The sequence below is a fragment of the Sylvia atricapilla genome, chromosome Z (assembly GCF_009819655.1).
Source record: "Sylvia atricapilla isolate bSylAtr1 chromosome Z, bSylAtr1.pri, whole genome shotgun sequence".
NCBI lineage: Eukaryota > Metazoa > Chordata > Aves > Passeriformes > Sylviidae > Sylvia > Sylvia atricapilla.
In genome coordinates, this window is record NC_089174.1 from 50,139,651 (window position 1) to 50,160,162 (window position 20,512).

The following is a 20,512-nucleotide window of genomic DNA, read 5'->3' on the forward strand; positions in this document are numbered from 1 at the left end:
GTCTGTAACTGATAGGCATATGTATGCTTGAGCATCTCCTCCAGTGTATCCCCAAAGCTGGGTTTTATGTCCATGCAAACAGCAAACCTGTAACTGTCTAAAATGCACTGAGACTTAAAGAGCTTAATCTCAATACCTGAATGTCACTTCTGTATATAGATATTATCAGGATCTATCTTGTGATTTTGTAGTTTGAATGAAGCATAGATAGACTTCCTTTAAAGTTACAATACAGTGCATGGAATCAGGGTCTGTTTTTTTTATTCTAAAGAAATGCATTGAAGCAAAAAGAGAAGTTACCTTCTGTGAAAGACTGTATAGTAACCTGAAAGACTCTATAGTAACCTAATAGCAGTCTTTATTTTTATGATTGTAAAACATTTAAAATGCATCTCACAGCTCTGTGTCCTTGCAGGAGTCTGTTGAAGGCGCTTACAGCAGCAGAGGTGGACAGACACAGCACTCTGTACTCAAGTGGCAATAGCCAATTTTTATGCAGTGCTGTTTCCCTTGTGGAGTTTCAAAGCCCATGGGGTCAGCTCATGATTGGCCGAACCAGTTGCCTCCGGGCTGACTGGCCACTGGCTGCCTGTGTCCCCAGCAGCCCAAACTGGTCCAGTTCTGTAACCAAGGCAGTTATATGTTGGAGTCCTGGAAACTTTGAATTTGGGGTTTTGGTGTATAGTACTACATATGAGACAATATAGAGGATTTTGGGTGTTGTTCTTGTCCTTCTTCTTCTTCACTTTCTTCTTCCTTCTTCTTCATGGGTTTAGATCGTTTTCTGTAATTGGGTGTAAAAGGTCCACATTGCAGGCCTTGGGTAGTCATTATTGGGCCAAAACCATAAATAATATAGGTGTCTCCTTAGTATTGGGTAGTTATCACTTAAAAGACCTTAGAAAGAGTTAGAAGTTCTCCATTTTGCCTCCTTTCCCTAGGTTGCTAGTTAAGCTCACAGCTCATGAGCCTGTAAATGCTGTAAATAGATAAGATATAATAAACATTCTAAGTCCGAACTCAACATCTTCTTTTCCTGTGTTATTCATCCTAACTTTAGCAAGGGAAAAAAAGGAGCCTAAACTACCACAGTTATATAATTAGTTATATATCAATTATGAAATTATAATTAGGATTATTTATAGCTGTCAGGCCTCCAGGCCAGCCAATAGCCACCACAGGCACTTGCCATGATTTTAACATATAATAGTTGGGTCTGCTTCTTAAAAAAAGTTTTAAAAGCGGGTAATAATGGATTTCCTATATGTTCTCAGTACTGCTGCTATGACCAAGGAGGGTGTTTTGCATTCAGAGTCCTTGCTTTTCAGTAATCCTGTGCAAATGTGCTGGCTCCAAGCCTACCCAGAGGTGCTCAGCACAGCCAGACCTCCCTGTGGAGAAGGTTCTCATTGGTATCCTAACTTTTACAAGCTGTGATGCTTCCTGGGCTTATATTGATCAAGTAGAGAGATTGTTCTCCATGTTGTGGATGCTTGCAGTACTAGGATGAGATGCTCGCCCAAGGACTGGACCTCCTTCCAGGCAACAACTTCTGTCCCATAGGAAGGGATCAAAGATACTCATTTTTATCAAGAAAAACTTTCTTCTTCTGTAAGTTTGTTAGGACTGTTTGGAGTGCTTTAAAATCTAGACCTTAATCATCTCAAAGTGCCGTAGGAAATTCTGCAGACTACTTGGCAGTGGAATTTCAATTTTGCTGTCTGTAACCTCACCTGTAAGGTTTGAATGAACCATCCCCTATGTATCATATAGAGACAGCTAAACTTCTGAATTGTTTCAGCCTGCTGCCTTTGCTTGAGAGGAAGTTTGTAGAACTCCTAAGGAGATGGAGGAAAATACTCAAATTGCAACAGAGACAGCTAGCTTGTTAAATTGCTAATCATGTTGCTTTGAGAAGGGTGCTTAAAAAATACTGACAAAGAGGAGAAGGATGAGCAGGTTCAGTGGTGTCTGAAATTAATGCAGAGCACATACTGACAATAATGGGAGATATTAAAGAGCTGGAAAAAACATACTAAGCCTTAGAAATCTTTTCATGATCACTACACATAAAGTCAAGTTCAGGGTTTTCCTTTGCAGTCTTTGTTACAAGTCCTACATGTCAAATGTTTAACTAAAGCCATTTCTTTGCCTATTTGTAATCCTAGCATACTCCTGCCTTGGTTTTTTTTTTGTCATTGTTGTTGTATTTGATTTTGTTTGTTTGGTTGGTGTTTGGTTTTTTGGTAGTATCATATGTGTTGCAAACTGCAGAAAAGTGGTTTACTTTATCTGCCAAAAGTTTAGATTTGTTTTTCTTATCTTTCTAAAGGCATTTCATAATCACAATGTGGGCAACCTGACAAACCTACCATATAGAAGATCTTAAGAAAAAAACCCTTCCTAGATAATAAATGTAACAACAAAAGCTGTAATTTCTGGATGTAATTTCTACAGTAGAGACATATTGAGTGGAAAGTCTTAGAGAAGCAAGCTTAAAGATATCCATGTGCAGGTCCAGTAAAATATACTCTAGAGATGTAATGTTGATGGTCTGTAATCCTGCTGGCCCAAACCGAGAATGGCTCATAAAATGGTTGGATAAAAAGCCAAGAGATGCCACTATGAAATACACGGAGATGGCAGAGGGCTAGGGAGTTCCATGCAGCTGTGGCCTCCCATGTCATTCACGTTCTTCCATTGCAGAGCTCACTCACACATTCAGTATGCAGCAGCAGCAGCAGAGGTCTTTAGGAGGCAGGAGGGACTTTGAGCAACACTGGGATGTCCTGCAGCAGTAGTGTAGAAACTCATCTGCTGCAGCAGTAAGTATGAAGGTGTCAGGAAGTCTTTGACTGCTTGTTGTGGAATGCAAGTCTCCATTGCCTACATGACACCATGGCTTGTCCTTGTAAAGTGCATTTTATTTGGCAGACTGTTGTCAAAAGAAATTCATAACAGCCCCTTGTTCCCACTGCTGCTTCCAAGCAAGGGTGTGCTTGGCCCTTAGACAAATCTGATCATGCAGTCCGTCATGTTGAGAGATGCAGATATGAAAGCAGGAAGATGTAGCATGACACTGTACTGTAATTTCTCCATATATCCTTAATTATTAAAGTTTTAATTTCTATTTAGTAAAATAACCAAGTTTTATAGTCTATAGGCCTATTCATGGTGTTAAATTTAAAACATGACTAATGGCAAATACATCTACCAGAGCACTTCTTTCACACACATGAAGGTTACAGTGACAATTTTTTTTCCTCACTGTTGCCAAGGCATAGCAATCATAGGTGAAGTAAAGGGGTGGAAGGGAGAGCCCACAGTTTCAGACTCCAGTTCTCCAAGGACATAAATGTGAGTTACTTTGAGGTATTGGTTGTGGATATTCCACGTAACTTCCAAGAAATTACTAGAAATACAAGCATATGTCAGGTCTAAGATCTGCACAACTAAAAATCTCCATGTTCAGTGTTTGGACATTCTGTGAACTATGGGTTCCATCATTTTTAGTGGGCACCAGGAAACCAAGTAAGAAGAGGTAATTGATGGTGTACTGTGATTCTGGGACAGATCTGTTGAGTACCTATCCACACAATCAATGTCATAAAAAGAATTACAGTATCATAAACACAACTTGATTAAAAGGCAAACTAGGCTTTCCTTCCTCATTGAAGATGTTTGGAGGCTGAGTTATAAAGACTATTGGAGATTTGCATCAACATGTCATTTCATTTAGGCTTTGCACTTTTAGGGGAAAAAATAAGAATTATAGACTACAGTCACCAGAGTAGCTGTGTATCAGTAGAGCTCAGGTTGATGCAGAAGAGAGCAGGATATTGCCTAGCTGATTCCTGCCATGTCCCAGTAAAGATAATCCTTAATCAGATCCTTCATTAGCATAAAGTGTGGAAAAAATGGTTCATGCCAGGGATTACTTAGTAAAGGTAGTTAATGGGAGAAATTATGCATTGAAGAAAAATACAAAATCCCTCAAGTTAATCTTTGAAATGTGTGGAGTTTGAGTCTTCTCTCTCTTAACATTAGGATAAGAGGAATAATTCCATTTTGGTGACTTAGAGCACTAGACTTGTTGGAGAAGAAATTGAGTTTGCCTGGCCTCCCGGGATTTTGAAAGTTTTACATTTTTAAGGCAGAAATGTTTATCCTTAAAATTTGTACTTGTACATTCAGAGGGAGAATTGTGATCCCATGTCACAGAGTAGAAGAAGCCTTTGTCCCATCCAAGGGTTTAAGTCCAGACTGGAGTCTTTATGCCACTGTGTGGGTCCAATGCTAGTTGGTTTAACTTTGCTGATGGCTTTAGTATTTGTGTTTTTTAAAAGCCAAACTGGATGATATATACTAATTGTTTGGTGAATCTCTGAAATAAACCTTTGTTTTTGTTGTCACTTTTACAATATTAAATTCTTGTGTGGAGATTAAAATGTCAGTTATTTCATAATTGTAGGAAGACCGAACAGAATTCCTACTGAATTTGAAAGTCTCTTCTCTAGTTTTTTAGCCACCCTTTCTGTTCCATGTTGAAAATTCCATATTCATTGCTTAGCTTCAAACAACATAATGACATGTAGTTGTGCTGTCAGTATGGTTAGTTGACTGAAATGTTTTTATATCTGCCCTATGGGTCTTTATTTCTAGCAGACCCCTTTCATATTTCTTTTCTAGTGATTTGTTTTCTATGTGCCACTTAAGTATAAATAAGGAAGTGCAATCCATTGGTGGTCCAACGTGCCCTCAAGCCCGGTAATGTTCAGAACCAGAAGAGACCTGCTCACTTTTCTTGGAATTTTTCAGTTAGTTGTATACCCTAGGAGAACATATTGAGGCGGAAAATGCACCAGGCATGCTGAAGTAATCATGTATTACTTCATTATCATTTCTGGTCAGAAAGTTATTGTGCTGTGATTACTATAGATAATAGAATCTGCATGTGAATTGTTGGTTAATATCTACCATTTTATGAAAGCAGGTTGTTGATGACATCTTCAATATGAGCCGTCTTGATGTGCTTGGGGAATTTGGGCTTGTGCTTGTTTGAGTTAGCATATTGAGTAATCCCTGCTTCCAGATATCCTCTAACAAAGAGGTAATCCTCTGGTGTAGCTCAGTGTTCACAATTCTGGTCTCAAGAGGAAAATTACATTAAACAAAAAGCATTTCCTTGTTCCTCCCCTCGCTTCTGGGCAGAGAACAACATGGTTCACGTATAGAAGTTCACATCTTTTGTTGAGGAAATCATGTATGCAATGTGCGGATGAGTTTCCTCTCTTTTTAAAGGCTGATACTGTTAAAATGATTTTCCCATTTTTAAATTCTTAGCTCTTTTTGTCATTCCTGACAATGCCAAATTGGTGCTTATTTACAGTGGGGTTTATTCACACACTATTTTAAGGCTTTTTACACCCTGACATTGCTGGTAAGGGGAAGCAAACCTTGAAAAAAAATTTAATTGTTTTTACAGATTAGCACCAAAGAATATGATCTTTCCCTGTAGTCAGTTTTTCACTGGTATGGAGTTGGTGAATGCATGCTGGTGACTAGAATGAATTTTGGCACTGCTTGATCCTTGGAGATTCTTGACTGTATGATCAGTCATGGATTGAGTCAGGTGTGCTCTTCAGATGTGCTTGCCCCTTAAGCTCTGGCTTAGCTTTGAATCCATCACTGTGGGTAGACTTGGATCATGCTGTAGTGCTGGCTGGGATGGGTCTGCAGTCTGAATTGGGTCAAGTGTGAACAGTCTAGAGAAGATGGCCAGCCCTCTGCTCATCCACAGCTGATTTTGAATGGTTTTAATATGAGATGTGGCCAGGCTAACCTCTGTGACTGTTATGGAAATAATGAAAATGCACAGTGTGCTTATGCTCTATTCTTAAACCATCTCTTTGACATCTCAGGATAGGCAGTGAGATCTCACACTTGGAAATATCTCTGTAAGCCAGTGCTTTCTGGCAAAGATTCTGAAGGAAACTTGTTTGGAGTTTCATTTTTTGAATATGTCTATATGTCTAGGGCATATGTGGGATCAATGAGCAATGAAAAATTCCGCATAAAATGCCAAGTTAGGATATAGTTCAACTTTCTGTAAAGGCAGTGATAAGCATTTGAAGCATACAAAAAGAATGAGGACATTTGGGAAAACATGTTTTTCTGTGTAGAGACATTAATAACTATTTTAACAGTGTTATTTACCTCCTGCTGCATGACTGGAAAGAGCAAATTGTAAGTGTGATTTCAGAATTAGTCATTTTCTTCAAAGCCAGACTGATTCAAAGCTCTAAGCAAATTACTGGGTTTATTGTTAAAAAGGCTCACATCACAGAATGGGTAATTACTTTTATCCCATAGTTCTCGAAACTGAAAGAGTAAATTGCTGCTTATTTTTTTATTTAAGGTGAGGTTGAAAGGAAGAGAAATTAGGTTGGGGGGTTGTTGGTTTTTGGGGGTATTTTTTGGAATGAAACACCTAGTTTAGATGTCATTTTATGTGCCATACATGGAAAAAAAAGATGCTCATTTACTTCAACTGGCATATGGAGGGCAGCTCTGCCATGCAGCAGGTCCCCTGTGATGCTTAATTTTCAGTCTTTCCTGTCTCCTCTTGGATGCGCTTCATCAATTTTTGCTGGATACAGTTTTAAAAAGGATACACAGAGACCTTAACAAAGTGCCAGATGGAAATATTTCAGAGATTTCAGAGTGATGCCTCTGATACTCTGATCATCTAAAGCAGCAGAGAATATTTCAGAGACATGTGATGTCCAAGATAGGAATTTCTGTACTGAACAAAGGAAAGAAATGGTAGAAGCCCAGGAGGATTGTCTTGGGAAGAACACATGAATTATATAAAAGGGAAAATTTTCCCCAATACTTTTCTGAAAATCCCAGAACAAAATTTAAAAACTCCTGTCTCTAAATCTGATTGGATTTTTCTGCCCTATTTCCTTCCTGAAATGCTTTATTTCATACTTATATCCCTTACTGAATAGACATTGTCATTGTATCTTTAAAAGTGCATTTAAAGTACAAATTTGTGAATCCAATTTCAGCACCCAAAATTGCCTCTTAACTGGAGGCCACTCAGTTGCTTTCTTCAAAAAAAAACACCACAGTTTTAAAAAAAAACCCAACAAAAGTATTTTCTCTGGAAGGTATCCAAAAATCATCCTCCTTCCGTAAACTGCCACCTGTTCATATTAGCTGATTTTTGGGGGAGTATATTCCATAAAACTTGGCTGGTGAATGTTAGTTCTCTCACAAGAGGTGAGGAAAAAGGAGAATGGATTTTCTTTTGTCTTTGTTTTTTGATATTTTCTTCCCCGGTTGCCTAGAAAGCAGTAGGTTTTCATTAGTAAGACAAGAGGCAGATTATCTTAGTATCTAAGTCACAGAATAGACCAAGTTGGTCTTATACCTACCAAAGAAGAGATTGATGCTGCCAGAATGTCTGGACTCCAGGAAATGAGACCAGCTCCACAAGCAGGGCACGCTTGAGCATGTTTATGGTTGCACAGTTCTTTATACCATTCAGAGCTACATCAAATGGTACAAATTGACTGAAGGGAGAATATGAGAGCCTCACCTGCAGTCTGAAGGAGAAACTGTGGCCATTTTGTTGACAGTTAAGGTAATGGACTGAGCGGTTTTTTCTGGGTTTCAGTGTTTCTATTGCTTAACTTTCTCAGAATATTTCCTTCCATTTTCAGCACAAGTGTTTATGTGTTCTGTTTTCAGTGATAATCCTGTCAATCGAAATTTCACTTTAGCAGCACCTGTTGATTAGTCACTCCCCTAATTCACATGTTCTGTGAAAGAAACACAGGTAATTTCCTGAAGAATAGAATTCAAGGCAGAAAGCAGTAAGACTCAGAGCTATCATGCCCATCTGAAGTTCTCTGGTGAGAGATACCTTTTCCCTATGCATTTTCCCTGCCTTAGAAAACATCACCTGAATGTTTTTAAAGCTTGTATGTGTAGGTGCACAGAATTAAAAATATGAAACAGAGTATAAATGAGTGCAAAAGCTTCAAGGAGTAGTTGCTTTGATTGATCCCTTCATTGTTAGTGCCTCTCACATTTTAGCACATCTAGTATAGAAGTCATATATCTCTCATGAGCATAATGCATAAATCAAAGGCAGGGCATTGCTGGCTTGTATTAGCTTCTTACTATGAATCTGTATGCATTAAACATCTGTGTAGTTTTGAATGGCAGGGATTAAGTCTGAACTAATTTTTTGCACTTCTGAATGAAGAATGTCTTCATAAGGTCTGCACAGGTTTGGTCAGTGGAAGTCTGATGTGTCTTCTGGAACTGGGCTTCTTTTCAAGATGATTAATACTGGACTTAATGTCAGTCCTCAGGCAGTCACTATAGATAACTCCATTGAGTCTGGTAGGCATTAATTCAAACCTGTAAAGAGCTCTGCAGTACTTTAAGTGGAGAATGTTCCTGCCCCAAGTGACACTAAATATATAAAGGAATAATATAAAAAGAGTAAAACAACACACCTGAAAAAATATGCTAGGTGAAAGGTGGATGTCCTGAATTCCTTTCTGTTTTCTTTTGCTGAAAGCTTGTCCACCAGGAACATACAAGCCTGAAGGTTCACCAGGTGGAATCAGCACTTGCATCTCATGTCCTGATGAGAATCATACTTCTCCACCAGGAAGTACCTCCCTTGAGGATTGCACATGCAAGGAGGGATATCATGCTGTAGGACAAACCTGTGAAGGTAAGTTTTTCCATCCAGGAACAGAATACCCCCAGAATGCACAATGCAGTGCTGGGACAATTTTTCTTTGTGGCTTTGGGCTGTGAGGGACATGTCAAATTGCATGCAAGATTTTCTCTGTCATTCCAAACCAGCAAAAATGCCAAGGTGTAAGCTGAGTTAGAAATTTTAAAATACTTTTTTTCCTTCAAGTGGCCTATTGCACTCCAGCTAGTAACCACTTGGTTGTGATTGTTTAAATATTTAGTTGTTCACTGCCCTGAACTGAAGCCCCCTGAAAATGGACACTTCGTCCAGAATGTCTGCAACAATTACTTCAATGCTGCCTGTGGAATCCGATGCAAAGCAGGATTTGATCTCGTGGGAAGCAGCATCCGGCTTTGTCAACCAAATGGGCAGTGGAGTGGATCAGAGGCTACTTGCAGAGGTATGTGTTTGAAAAGTTTGTTTTTTTTCTTGTTAGTTCTTATCAGTGGTTTTCTTTACTCACTACATGGTCAGGTATGCAGGTCTGATGTGTGAGACCTTGTGTGAAAGAAAGTTCCAAAGGTTGGCTACCACCCCAGACACTCTGTTTCCTTCCTTTTCAAAATGGAAGGAAGACTTCTACAAGAGAAAAAGCAGAGCAAGATTTACTAGATGGACAGTCGTTTGCAAGTGAATATACGGTATCCTTCCTTAAACCTCTCTTCACCTCTGTTTACCTAATTTCTATGAATTTTTGGATCACACAGTATAAATTCAGTGAATCTACCTAAATATGAATTACATATTTAAATACGTAACAAGACCTTACCACCCGGCTGGTTTAGATCATCCACCACGCTCTCAGCATAGAGGGGTGTTGGTGTTGGGAGATATTGGCCATGGAAGAATTCCATTTTGCTTTCTTACAATTTCTTCTTACCAAAAATAGGAAAGCCTGGGACTTGAGCAGGGTCTTCAGAAGAATTTTGAGTGGAATTTCAATAGGGAAGGACTGACAATACCCTAGGAGTTCACTATAAAAGAATGTCAGCTAGAGATAAACGGGTGTGAAAGGGAGGAGGCACAAGAAAGAGCATCCTGGAAAACATTATTTCTGGATTTTCTGATAGGAACAGAGTTTTGTTTTACTACAACAATACTGTCTGAGGTTGGGTTTTTGATGATTTAGAAGGAAAACTGCAATCTCATACCTGTATATCTGCCTGGTATGTCTTCCAAGGAGAGAATGAAAAAAAATAAACCAGGTAGAAGCCCTTATCTCCTCAACAGCCACAAGATTTAGTTCTGCATGTTTAATTTGACTTGAATGCCCTTGAATTAGTGTGCTGCACTGGAAGCTAGTAAATAAAAAGCCATCAGCTCATTCTGTAACTCTTGTACTGGCCTTGTGTTCAGGGAAAAAGGCAGAATTGATCTTTGGAGGACTTAGCACTTTATGACAGTACAGCAAACACTGCAGCCCTGAAAAAAACAGTGACTTACAGTTCTGAAAGGAGGAATCTGAGCTAGTCTCTCAGGACATTTTTCATATAGCAGTTTACTTCAGCTTAGGTTTATAGGAACTTGCTTCAAATCATCCCAGGAATCTTAGGTTTCCTTTTTAGCTTCCAGTGACAAGAGGAGAAAGTTTCAATAGAAAATAAATTCCTGGCCGGTACTGTGAGAGTATCTTGACTAGCTGTGGAATTTCCAGCAGTCAAAACTTAGACTGAAGGTGCATGCTGCTTCAGGCAGACAGGGATACTGGGAAAGAGCAGTATCTGTCAAAGCTTCTGTCACACGGACGCCTTTTGTGCAAAAAATCTGGGAAAAGCTGCAGTCAGCTACAAAGAAGGGATCCTTCATCTTCTCTTTCATGGAGTAGTGGAAGATTCTAGTACTTGAAAATCTTGCTGGAGCATTTAAAGGAATTGAGCTGTTTTGTGTTGGGGTGTGATCTTTCTTTAACACGGAATTTAGAAGGTGATGGAAAAGTCTGCATTGAGATACTGTTTTGATATTCAGCTAATATCCTTTGAAGCATTGGAAGGATATATTTTTGCTTTGTTTGTGTGGTTGTCCATCATACTGAAGACTTCCAATTAAAAAAAAGCCCTAAATTTAAAAATCCCACTGTTACATGTGCTGGATCTGCTAGTCTTGATTCACTCAGACTGTGAAAAGAGAGCAAGATCAAAGGCATGGTTTATAGCTGTCTTGTTAATCCCGAGAGTATTTTATCACATAAATTAGGAAGAGGGGAGTGAAGGAAAATCCCTTTCCACTGCTTTGGATTTTGACATTAAGTACTCCTCAGTTCTCTTGCTAGCTAAAATCTGCTGTGCTATTAGAAAGTGATTAATGCAGTCATATGTCATGCAATTAACACTGACCCAGGAAAAAAAAGGCTGCAAACCATATATTTAATCCAGAAAAAAAATATTAGGAAAAGCCCCAGACCAAGCAGAGTATACTGTCACTGTTGTTATTTTCACAGGCTTTAAGGAAATGGTCATGGAAAATGTGTTACTGATAAGAGGATGGGTTGGTGTTTAATGCTCAGAACCATGACTGAGGTAACATGGGCTCAGGTACAGGTTTCTGCCAGAGCCATGCTGAGACACTGGGTAAGTGTGGACATTGGAACTCATGAGAAGGCAAGGGCACTACAGCTGTGTAATTCTACCAGCAGAAATGGCTAGACAGCAGGTAGTAAAGGGACTGCCTTCTCTGCGGGCACCTGTACATTGTCAAGAGCCTCCTCACTGCTCTTAATTCATTCAGGCTTCCTCAGTAGTGGAGTTTGGTAGAATTTGCTTCTTTTTACTGCAGATTGGGTATTCTGTACTACTACTTCTGTAGAAACCTTAAAAGAGCAAGCCTACTTTCTTGTGGATAAAGCACGTAAGATTCAGCTGTAAATATGTTTTTCTTACTCCCTGTACTAGAGTACAGCCTATTATGAAGCTGCTCTGAAGCTCAGAGTGCCTCACAACATGAGCCTTTCAAGATTGTTTTTAAATACATTTCCTAAAGAATGTCTGTGTATATGGAAGTACAAGAATAGTAATACCTTCAGAGAGTAAACATGAGACAGTGGTAATATAAAGATACATTGGGTATGTCTGGATGACTTATTTTTCTTCTTTCTTATCCCATATACATAGATTTGCTACTTTTTTTCCACTTAGGTGCCACCATAGCTGTTAAAAAAAAAAAAAAAAGACATTATTTAACATGTGTTATTTGTAGCTTTCAGGGGCTGTGGTAGTTACAGAGTAGTTACTGGTAGTTACTGAGGTAGTTACTGGTAGTTACAGAGCTGGCTTGCATTTGGAACAGCATTCAGCTTACATCCCCATTAATTAGTTTGAGGTGTCTAGTGGTGTCCCCTTGTGTGCAGAATAAACAATTACTGGAGAAAGGAGAGGTTGGTAAGTTGGTTTCCCTTTGAGTCCATTTGTAAAGGAGATTGTGGTTTGCCTTCTACCTGGCAGGACCAAGATTAGGTTAATTGGTAAAACCAAATTCCCAAATCAGAGTAGAGAAGCAGCTTTCTGAAACCACCTATGACCAGAGGTTGCCCTCCTGCCACCAAAGTAAACAGAAGCTGTGGAAAAAAAATCAAGTGAGAATAGAGTTCCTCTTGTGAGGAAGGGATGAGAGTCTGGGAGAGCTGGACCTGTTTAGTCTGGAGAAGACTGAGAGAGGATCCTGTCAATGTATATAAGTATCTGAAGAGGAGGGAGACGGGCTCTTCTTGGTGCCAAGCAATAGAACAAGAGGCAATGGGCAGAAACTGATGCATAGCAAGTTGCACCTGAGTATAAGAAAGAACTTATTTACAATGAGAGTGATGTGAGCACTGGAACAGGCCACCCAGAAAGGCTATGGAGTCTCCCTCACTAGAGATATTCAAAGCTGCCTGGACACTACCCTGTACAATGTGCTCTAGGATGGCTAATGTAGAGCAGAGAGGTTGGAGTAGATACACTCCAGAGGCCCCTTCAAACCATAGCCATTCTGTGATTCTGTGAGTTTAGGGAACCGCAGTCTTCTTGGTTATATTTTTGAGCAATCACACTTTTTGGCCTTATGTGTTTCTGGACTTCTTTTGAAAATACTTAACAGTATCTCCCAACTTCAGCTGAGATCAGTTTTAAATCAGCTTTCCACTCATTTGGGAAAGCCAGTATCTGGATATTGGTGTATCATCATCATCACATACTCATGTCCAGACATAAGGCGTGTACAGCTTGACGGACCCAAAGGCCTGGCAGTGTGTATATAGTTCAGAGTTTTGTCTGGAGGGGATCAAGGACACAAATGCTGGAGCATGACATCCTAGCTAAAAAGGATCTGCACTGAAAAGGTAGTACAAAGGAAAGAGGTCCTATTATAAAATCTCAGGTTATAACATTGAAACATAAGAATATAAACCCAGGTCATACAATGGCTACTTTTTTCTTACTAAAATCATTTATCTCTTCTGGGATCAATCTTAGTTACAGAATAGCTTTGTGCCAGATTGCAGCATCAGGATTCAGTAGTAAAACGATAAGACAATCTAATGATCACTCTTCACTTCCCTGTCTCCATTTTTACATATACATCCTGCACAGGACTGCATTCTCCTTGGTAGCACACTTTCAGTGTTTGCAAGACATTACAGGACAAAGGCCTCTGTGCTGAGAAGCAGCCAGGACTGTCTCCATGCCTGACACCTGAAAAGGTCTTTCTTGTCTCAGCAGCAGCCTAATTCGTTCCTTTTCATCTCTCAGGCACCTGGTATACAAGGCGTATAAATGGCTTGTATTCCTTCCTCCTCTCTCTGTCTCCTCCAGCATGCTGAGTATCTTCTCTTCTGATTTGCTGAGGCTTACACATGTCTATTTTCTGTGAATACAGTCCAGAGTGCCTGAGAAAATTCCTGAAAACCAGGACACTGTCATTCAACCTGTTCATAAGCTCTTAGCCTGTTCCCTGGTATGTACTCAGCCCACACCAGCCTGACAGTTCAAAAGCCCCCCAAAAATTCTCTGACATTGTTGGAGACTGGAAACTCCCAAGAAGACACACTTGTTCACTGGATTTCATTTGCCTGCAGCTGTCCTGTTTTGAAGACTGGTAGACATTACCAGCTCTGGCTGCACAATGTGTAACAGATGCACAGTTAGTTTATTAGTTTGAACTTATGTAATTACCTAGGTGAGCCCAAACTCATACATTCCATTTAAGAGTGTTTCAGGAAGAGGAAGGCATCAAGCCTTTGAAAAAATTGACCCTAGCTAGCTCTATTCCCTAAGTGGGTACAAACTACTGTAACTAATGTACAAGACAGTATCTCTTCTACCTCTGAAAAACTGGGCAAAACAGGTTTTTTTAACTTAACTGATAGTCACTGCTGAGAGTGAACTGGTGTTCTTTATACTTTGCAGTTCGAACATGTCCCAGACTTCGGTCTCCTCAAAACGGGCGCATTAATTGTTCAACAGCTGATATTTCCTACAAGACAGTATGTTTTGTGACCTGCAATGAAGGCTATGAAGTTGAAGGAAACAACAAACTCACATGCCAGGGGAACTCCCAGTGGGATTCAAAGGAGCCAAAGTGTGTGGGTAGGTATCTGATCTAACTCTGTCTGTTCAGGTTAGAGTACAGCCTTTTCTGACGGGCTGTCACAGGTGAGAAATTCTTCATATTTTAATAACTGGTGAAGCCAGGATAGAAATGAGAATTTGTCTATGGATGTTTTACACAGGTCTTAGAAGTTGGGGAAGGGGAAAGGAATTTGTAAATGGTTAAAGTGGACAGATTATCATTTAAATACAGCGTGCACTGCTGATTACTGAAAGGTTGTTGTGTTTTGTTAGTGTCCCACACAGTTTGTTGCAAGAAACATAGAAAGCAGTAGGTCTAGGAATTTAATATGAACAACCAGCAGCTTGAGTTACCATCATAAACCTAAAGTGGATCTGCAGGCAAGGACCAGCTTATGTTATCTGGCACTGTGAGTGCCAACTGAAGGTGCAGCAGTTGTCACTTTGGCTGGACTTCATGGCAAGGAAATAAGAGTTCACACAAGTTAGGAACTAAGCACCTCTGAGTCAGGATTCAGTGATCACACCAGCTGTGCAGGGATAGGTAGACATGTATTGATGCTCCAAAAATAAAGGACTGTATATTTCAGAATTATCTGTTTAGACTAGTTACAGGTATTGAGCTAACGTTGAAAAGTAAGATGATGAAATACAGGTGAAACACTTCCAAGCATAGACTGAAGGAAGAAAGAAAAAAAAAAAAAGGCACCAGCAGTCCAGAAGCTGACCCACTGAAGCCAGGGTGAAATAAATGTCACCTGGATCCAGTAAATGCAGTGCCTGTAGAGTGACTTCACTTGAAACTCTGGCTATTTCTCTAGTGTTTTATTGCGATCTTTAAAATGTAGACTTCATGTGAAACAAGCATAAATTTCTAACTGTAAATACATTCTCTGAAATTATGAAAATAATCCAAAGTAATTAATTTAACAAGACAGTTTGCTAAAAGACCCTAATCTTTCTTCTGTTAAGATCAGTGGAAAAACTTCAATTAACTTCAAAAGGAAGGGACCCTGAAATCCGGTTGGAATATTATAATTAGAAGATTAACCATATTCATCAGTTGAATTCATCCTTCCTAGCTTAGCATTTTGATTAATAAAATCCAGCTCTACTCTTTATCAGAAGATTTCTTCACACCATGCAATATTGCCTCCATTCCTGGATTACCCATGGCAATATCTTATTTTTGCTGAGTCTGAAAAAATAAGTGAGAAAGTTACCACTGATTGTCAGAAAGGAAAGAGTGTTAGCTAAGAAGCATCTCTGCTGCTTCTTATTGTGACTGGTGTTTAGAAGAAGCTTGCTGAAATTCTGCTTCAGTATAAACATGTAGAGTTTTATTCAGGGAAAGGTGCAAATCAGAATGATATAGTATCCTCCTCTTGAAGGTTGAAGCTACCCTTTGTCATCGTTGTCATGGAGGTATTGTCTGTTTATTTTTAGTCCAAATAGTTCCTAATTATTATTCATCATTTACAGTCTGCTATATAAAAGGTCCTGGAAATCTTGCTTGATTTAGGCATTTGCAATTGATAATTTTTTAATTTCATATCTTTCTGTTAGAAAATTGAAATGGAGTTATCTTCAGTCTGTTACCTTGAAACAGATTTCTTGAACCTCAGGGCATTCTTCTGTCTGGTTTTCTGAATGCTTTTTGGTTTCTTTACTGATCAGTGCAAAGTTTGCAATATTTGCAAGTTAGCTCACTGAGACTGTACCACAGCTGTGTGTATCCATAACTGACACTGTACCATAACATTTCCTGGATTGTTTAGTCACTTCTGTGGGGTCAGTTGTCATGCATCTCTTTCCAAGAGACTGGGAACGAGTCTGGATATTATGTTTGTTTTAAATTTTTTGTCTTTTTCATTAAAGGTTTTGTTAGCAATGAGCTATTCTGAGGAGGCTACATATATTTTATAGGTGGCTGACAAAGAAGATATCTGCTGAAAAGGGATGCTTTGTCATTTCTCCAGTTTGGGGGGAAGAAAAACAAAACCATGTCCTTGTGTTTCCTAGCCATTGGCAAAAGCTTAATATCAATCACTTTAAAATTAATAAATTTTGCAAGATGCTTTTTTTCTTTCTTTGTTCAGGGGTTCATGAAGTAAAAATACAAATGACATCCAGGGTGTTGATGCCATCTAGTGTTGAAGGTTCACACTTCTGATTGCAGCTGGCGAGTTTTTCCTGAAACAGTCTTGGCAAAGGGATTGAAGGAAGGAGGCATGATTTGCTTTGTAATCTTCCTATTTGTCAAGTTTCTTTCGATATTGAAAATTATAATACAGTGTTGTGTTTTGTCACAGGTGGTTGCAGGTGAAAGCAGGTTCTGGTGTCTGCTTAGAAATACTTCGCTATTAATTCCCAATTGATATGACTAATGTCATGGATATCCCTCTACCCTCAATGAATTCCAGACTTCATCAAACTCTGGAGTTAAGCACAGATAAAAAATATCTGTGCAACAGTATTACAGTTGCTTTCCCTGGCAAAAAACTTGTCCTACTTAAAAGAAATTCTCTTGTGCTAGATATATCAAATTCTATCCTGATTTTTGTCAAGACATTTCAGGACTGTTTTGTACTTGGATTTTTCTAGTATAGCTGGATATGTCTCAAGCAAGAGGTCCAGCTGTTTTCCCTTCCCAAAGAGCAGCAGCTTTCTCTGCTTTTCTTGCTTACATGAAGTTTCTCTACTTCTTCCCAGAGTAATATATATTTTAATGCTTTTAGCTTGCCTCTGCAAATACTGTTTTTAAAATTTGTGATCTTTTTGCTATTTGTCAGTTACCTTCATGTGGTGAGCAAACAAAACGTAGCACTTGGGGTTTTTTTCCTGATGAAGTTGTTCACTTTGCAGAGCCAACAGTATCTGCCTGAACTATACAAAGGTGTTAGAAGTGTTTGTGACCTGTGCATCCTATTGAAATGCAGTTATTAATTGCTTGGGCTTTTAAACATTTCAGCACTGAAGGTTTAAATTTCAGAAAATACACAGAATGCTTAGAATCTTTAAATTTGTTTCATGCATAAAAAACAGTTTTCAGTTACTTGCTGTGTGTTTTGGGAAAGGAGGGGAGAGAGAAGGGCTGTGTTTTGAATGTGAATCACTTTTCTGTCATTAAACGATTGCTAAGAGCTTAGTAGTTTCCCTTCTGTGTAGCTGGGTTAGTTTGTGTTCTCTTAGTGCAAAGACCTATCTGATTCCTACACTGACAAGTTATAAAGAGTTACAGGTCTTCTCATTGGCTCTGAATAAGGCAGCATTTTTCTTGTGTGTTTGCCTATTATCTGTTGTAAGAAACAGTACTGAAAGTGTACGAACTGCATTCATGGGATACCCCTTTTTACCCTCTTTTTTAATATCTCCATATTTACAGTAAAAATAAAATTCCTAAAAACAACAGCTAAGAATGGAACAAAGCTTTTGTGAACCTGTTTAAATCCATCATGGTTTTTGCTTTGATGCCAATGATCTTCAGGATTTGTAGTGAACTCTAGTAATAAGATAAAACTTCCATTTTAAATCTTTAAGCGACCAGTAACCCTTCCTGATTTTGCAGAGCTTAGCTGTTTCCTATGGTCACTCTTAGTCTTTCCAGCTGTTTTGAACACAGACAAGACCAAGTCCAATTTCATTTGGTTTGGAATGCAGTAAGCAAAAATCATGTGTCATATTCCTAATCTACAGAGAGATCGTGGCAGAGTATCCTTCTTCTTCTCCCTTTCTTATTTCAAGACAGAGTATAGAAGATGTAGAAAGCTACAGATACCTCTTCTATTGCCTCTCTCCTGTTATTGTCTAGTTTTCATAGAAGCAAGGAAATGCAACTGCGAAGTGACTGTGAAAGATAAAGTTGTAAGGAAAAGAAGAAGAGGCAAATCTAGAGAGTGAGATATAGTGGATCTGCATGAAAATTACCATGTTTCTGTTTCAGTGAAGAGAATGAGGAAGAAAACAGAAGACCTGATAAACTAGCTGCTGTTTACTGCAGTCAGAGCTGAAAGTCAAGTTGCAAAGTTTCATCAGGTTGTAATGTTTTGAATGTGCACTCATATGCCCACAGACTCTTGAAAAGACTGTGTATATTGCATTCCCACAAATTTTCCATTTGACTTTATTTGCAGATTTTTTGAATGTATACTTTGTGTCTGTCAGTTTTAAGTCATGTTCTACTGCTCTCTTGTAGAAAAGCGTTGTCCCATCCTCCAGAAACCAGCAGGTGTGACAGTTCTCCCTCCCAGATGTGGGCTGGAGCCTGCCATTTCTGGGACTGTGTGCCAGCTGAGATGTCCCCAAGGATTCATCTTGTCTGGAGCTAGTGAAGAAATAAGGTGCATTTCATTTGGGAGATGGAGTGCAAACATCCAGGAGGCTCTGTGTAAAGGTAGAGACCAGCACAAAATCATGTCTGTGTATACATGAGTGCAGAATTGAAGAGAAGCACACAGCAAAGAACTGTGTAGACAGGCTTGAACTGGGGAAAGCACAACTTAAACAGTCTGTAGGAAGTATTGCCTGTACCTTTACAGCTTGCCTGTCAGATTTGCTTGTAGTTTGTAATAAAAATATGGAGTTCAGATGTCCCTTGAGTGTCATCTTGTAGTGCTTATTATCAAGTGCCTCTCCTGCATTCCATCTCTCAGTTGTTAGGAAGCTGCCTGGTAAAAGGCCTGATGTGCAGGTAAATTTGAAGTTTCAAAGTAGAGGTGAAAGCTCATAGCTTAAAGATATTCAAAGTGAAATCCACACTTCAAATAAAATAATAATGGTAATACTATCGTTACTGGTCTAGCACAAGTTTATGCAAACCCTGTAGTCAGAGCAGAACTGTAAAGGCTGTGTAAGCCCTGGCTGACTGACGGACTATAGAGAAATGTTCATTTTAGTTGTTTTTGAGTGGCTATGGCTGTTGACATGCCCCAAGCAACAGTGCACAAGAGTTAACACCAGAATTCACTAGCACCAGGTGTATTGGCTGACACAGAGTGTAAAGTTGGGCAGAAGATGGTGATGTTACACATTGCAGTATGGTTCTGCCATATTTACCCACCTCTTCTAGAAGTGTTACATTATTTACTCCCTCACACATGCCTAACTGAACTGGAAAGGGTCTGGCTTTGGATTATGGTAGTATAAAAACAGGAGTTTGTCTGGGAATATGCACTTCACCTCTTCATGAGCTATTGTGGCTCGAAGAATTACTTCTTTTCCTGCTAACTGGGACCCTTGCCAGCCACTGGGTGATGGAACAGTACAGAAAACAGTTATGCCAGTCATCATGCCAGGTCACAACAGAAACTGAGGCTTTTCTTCTCTTTACAGGCCAGGAAGGTTTTGTATCTCTCTTTAAACGTACTGTTTCCTATTTAGTGATGCACCACATTGTTTTTCTGAATCTCTTGTGTAAACCTGGGCCAAACCACAGTTTTTAATATTTGATGGGATCCCAGCACAAGCTGAAGTGTTTAGATCAAGATAAAACAGCATGGCTTGGGTTCAAGCTTTTAGATATTGCCAGTACATGAACCCCTAATGTAGGAGGCACTGAGAAACTATGATTCTTTTTGAGTAAAAATGAACAGTTGTATTTCAATTGCTTTCATTCTTGTTATTATCTTTCTTTGTTTTGCTGCCAACATATTTGGCCAGTTCAAAAAAGCCGTTTTCTTTTTGACATGTTTATTGTTAGCCTTTTTAGAGAATTTCACTTTTAAGTGGAATTTGCCCCAGTCTAAAGGCTGTGGTCAAGAGAGTGTGAACCATAACTGGTAGTTATTTATAAGAGTGCATTTCTAATAAAATTTTCATTTGAATGAGTTCAAAGGAAGGCAAAATCACATGTATTTATTGCTTTGCATTCTTTGTTACATAATTTAATTGCCGAAGTTATGTTTTTACTGGAACTATTTCATAATAAAAATATAAATTGTATCAGTTCTGAGTTGTTTTAAAGCCTCTTGGGCATAAATGAGTTCAGAGCCAAGTGTGTCCTTGTCTTAAGATTCTAGATACCATTTATCAAGCACTTCAGCAGTAAAATAACCTGACCACAAGTGTTTTGGGAGGCCCTGTGCCAGGGAACTGAAGAAGTACTTCAAGTTCGTCAGAAAAACTTGAGGTGTAGATGTTCGTGGTGGTGTTTTCCATATTGTACCACCAGTCCTCTGGAACCATCTGG

General features: G+C 39.1%; 1 protein-coding gene across 1 annotated transcript in view; it reads left to right on the forward strand.

Moving 5' to 3' along the window:
• SVEP1 (sushi, von Willebrand factor type A, EGF and pentraxin domain containing 1) overlaps nt 1-20,512 on the forward strand; it is a 119,083-nt gene that overhangs the window by 31,113 nt on the left and 67,458 nt on the right. Inside the window, exons 4-7 of the mRNA XM_066339716.1 lie at nt 8,600-8,758; nt 9,006-9,185; nt 14,164-14,343; nt 18,521-18,718. Coding sequence (XP_066195813.1) covers nt 8,600-8,758; nt 9,006-9,185; nt 14,164-14,343; nt 18,521-18,718 — 717 coding nt within the window. The remainder of the gene's footprint in view (nt 1-8,599; nt 8,759-9,005; nt 9,186-14,163; nt 14,344-18,520; nt 18,719-20,512) is intronic.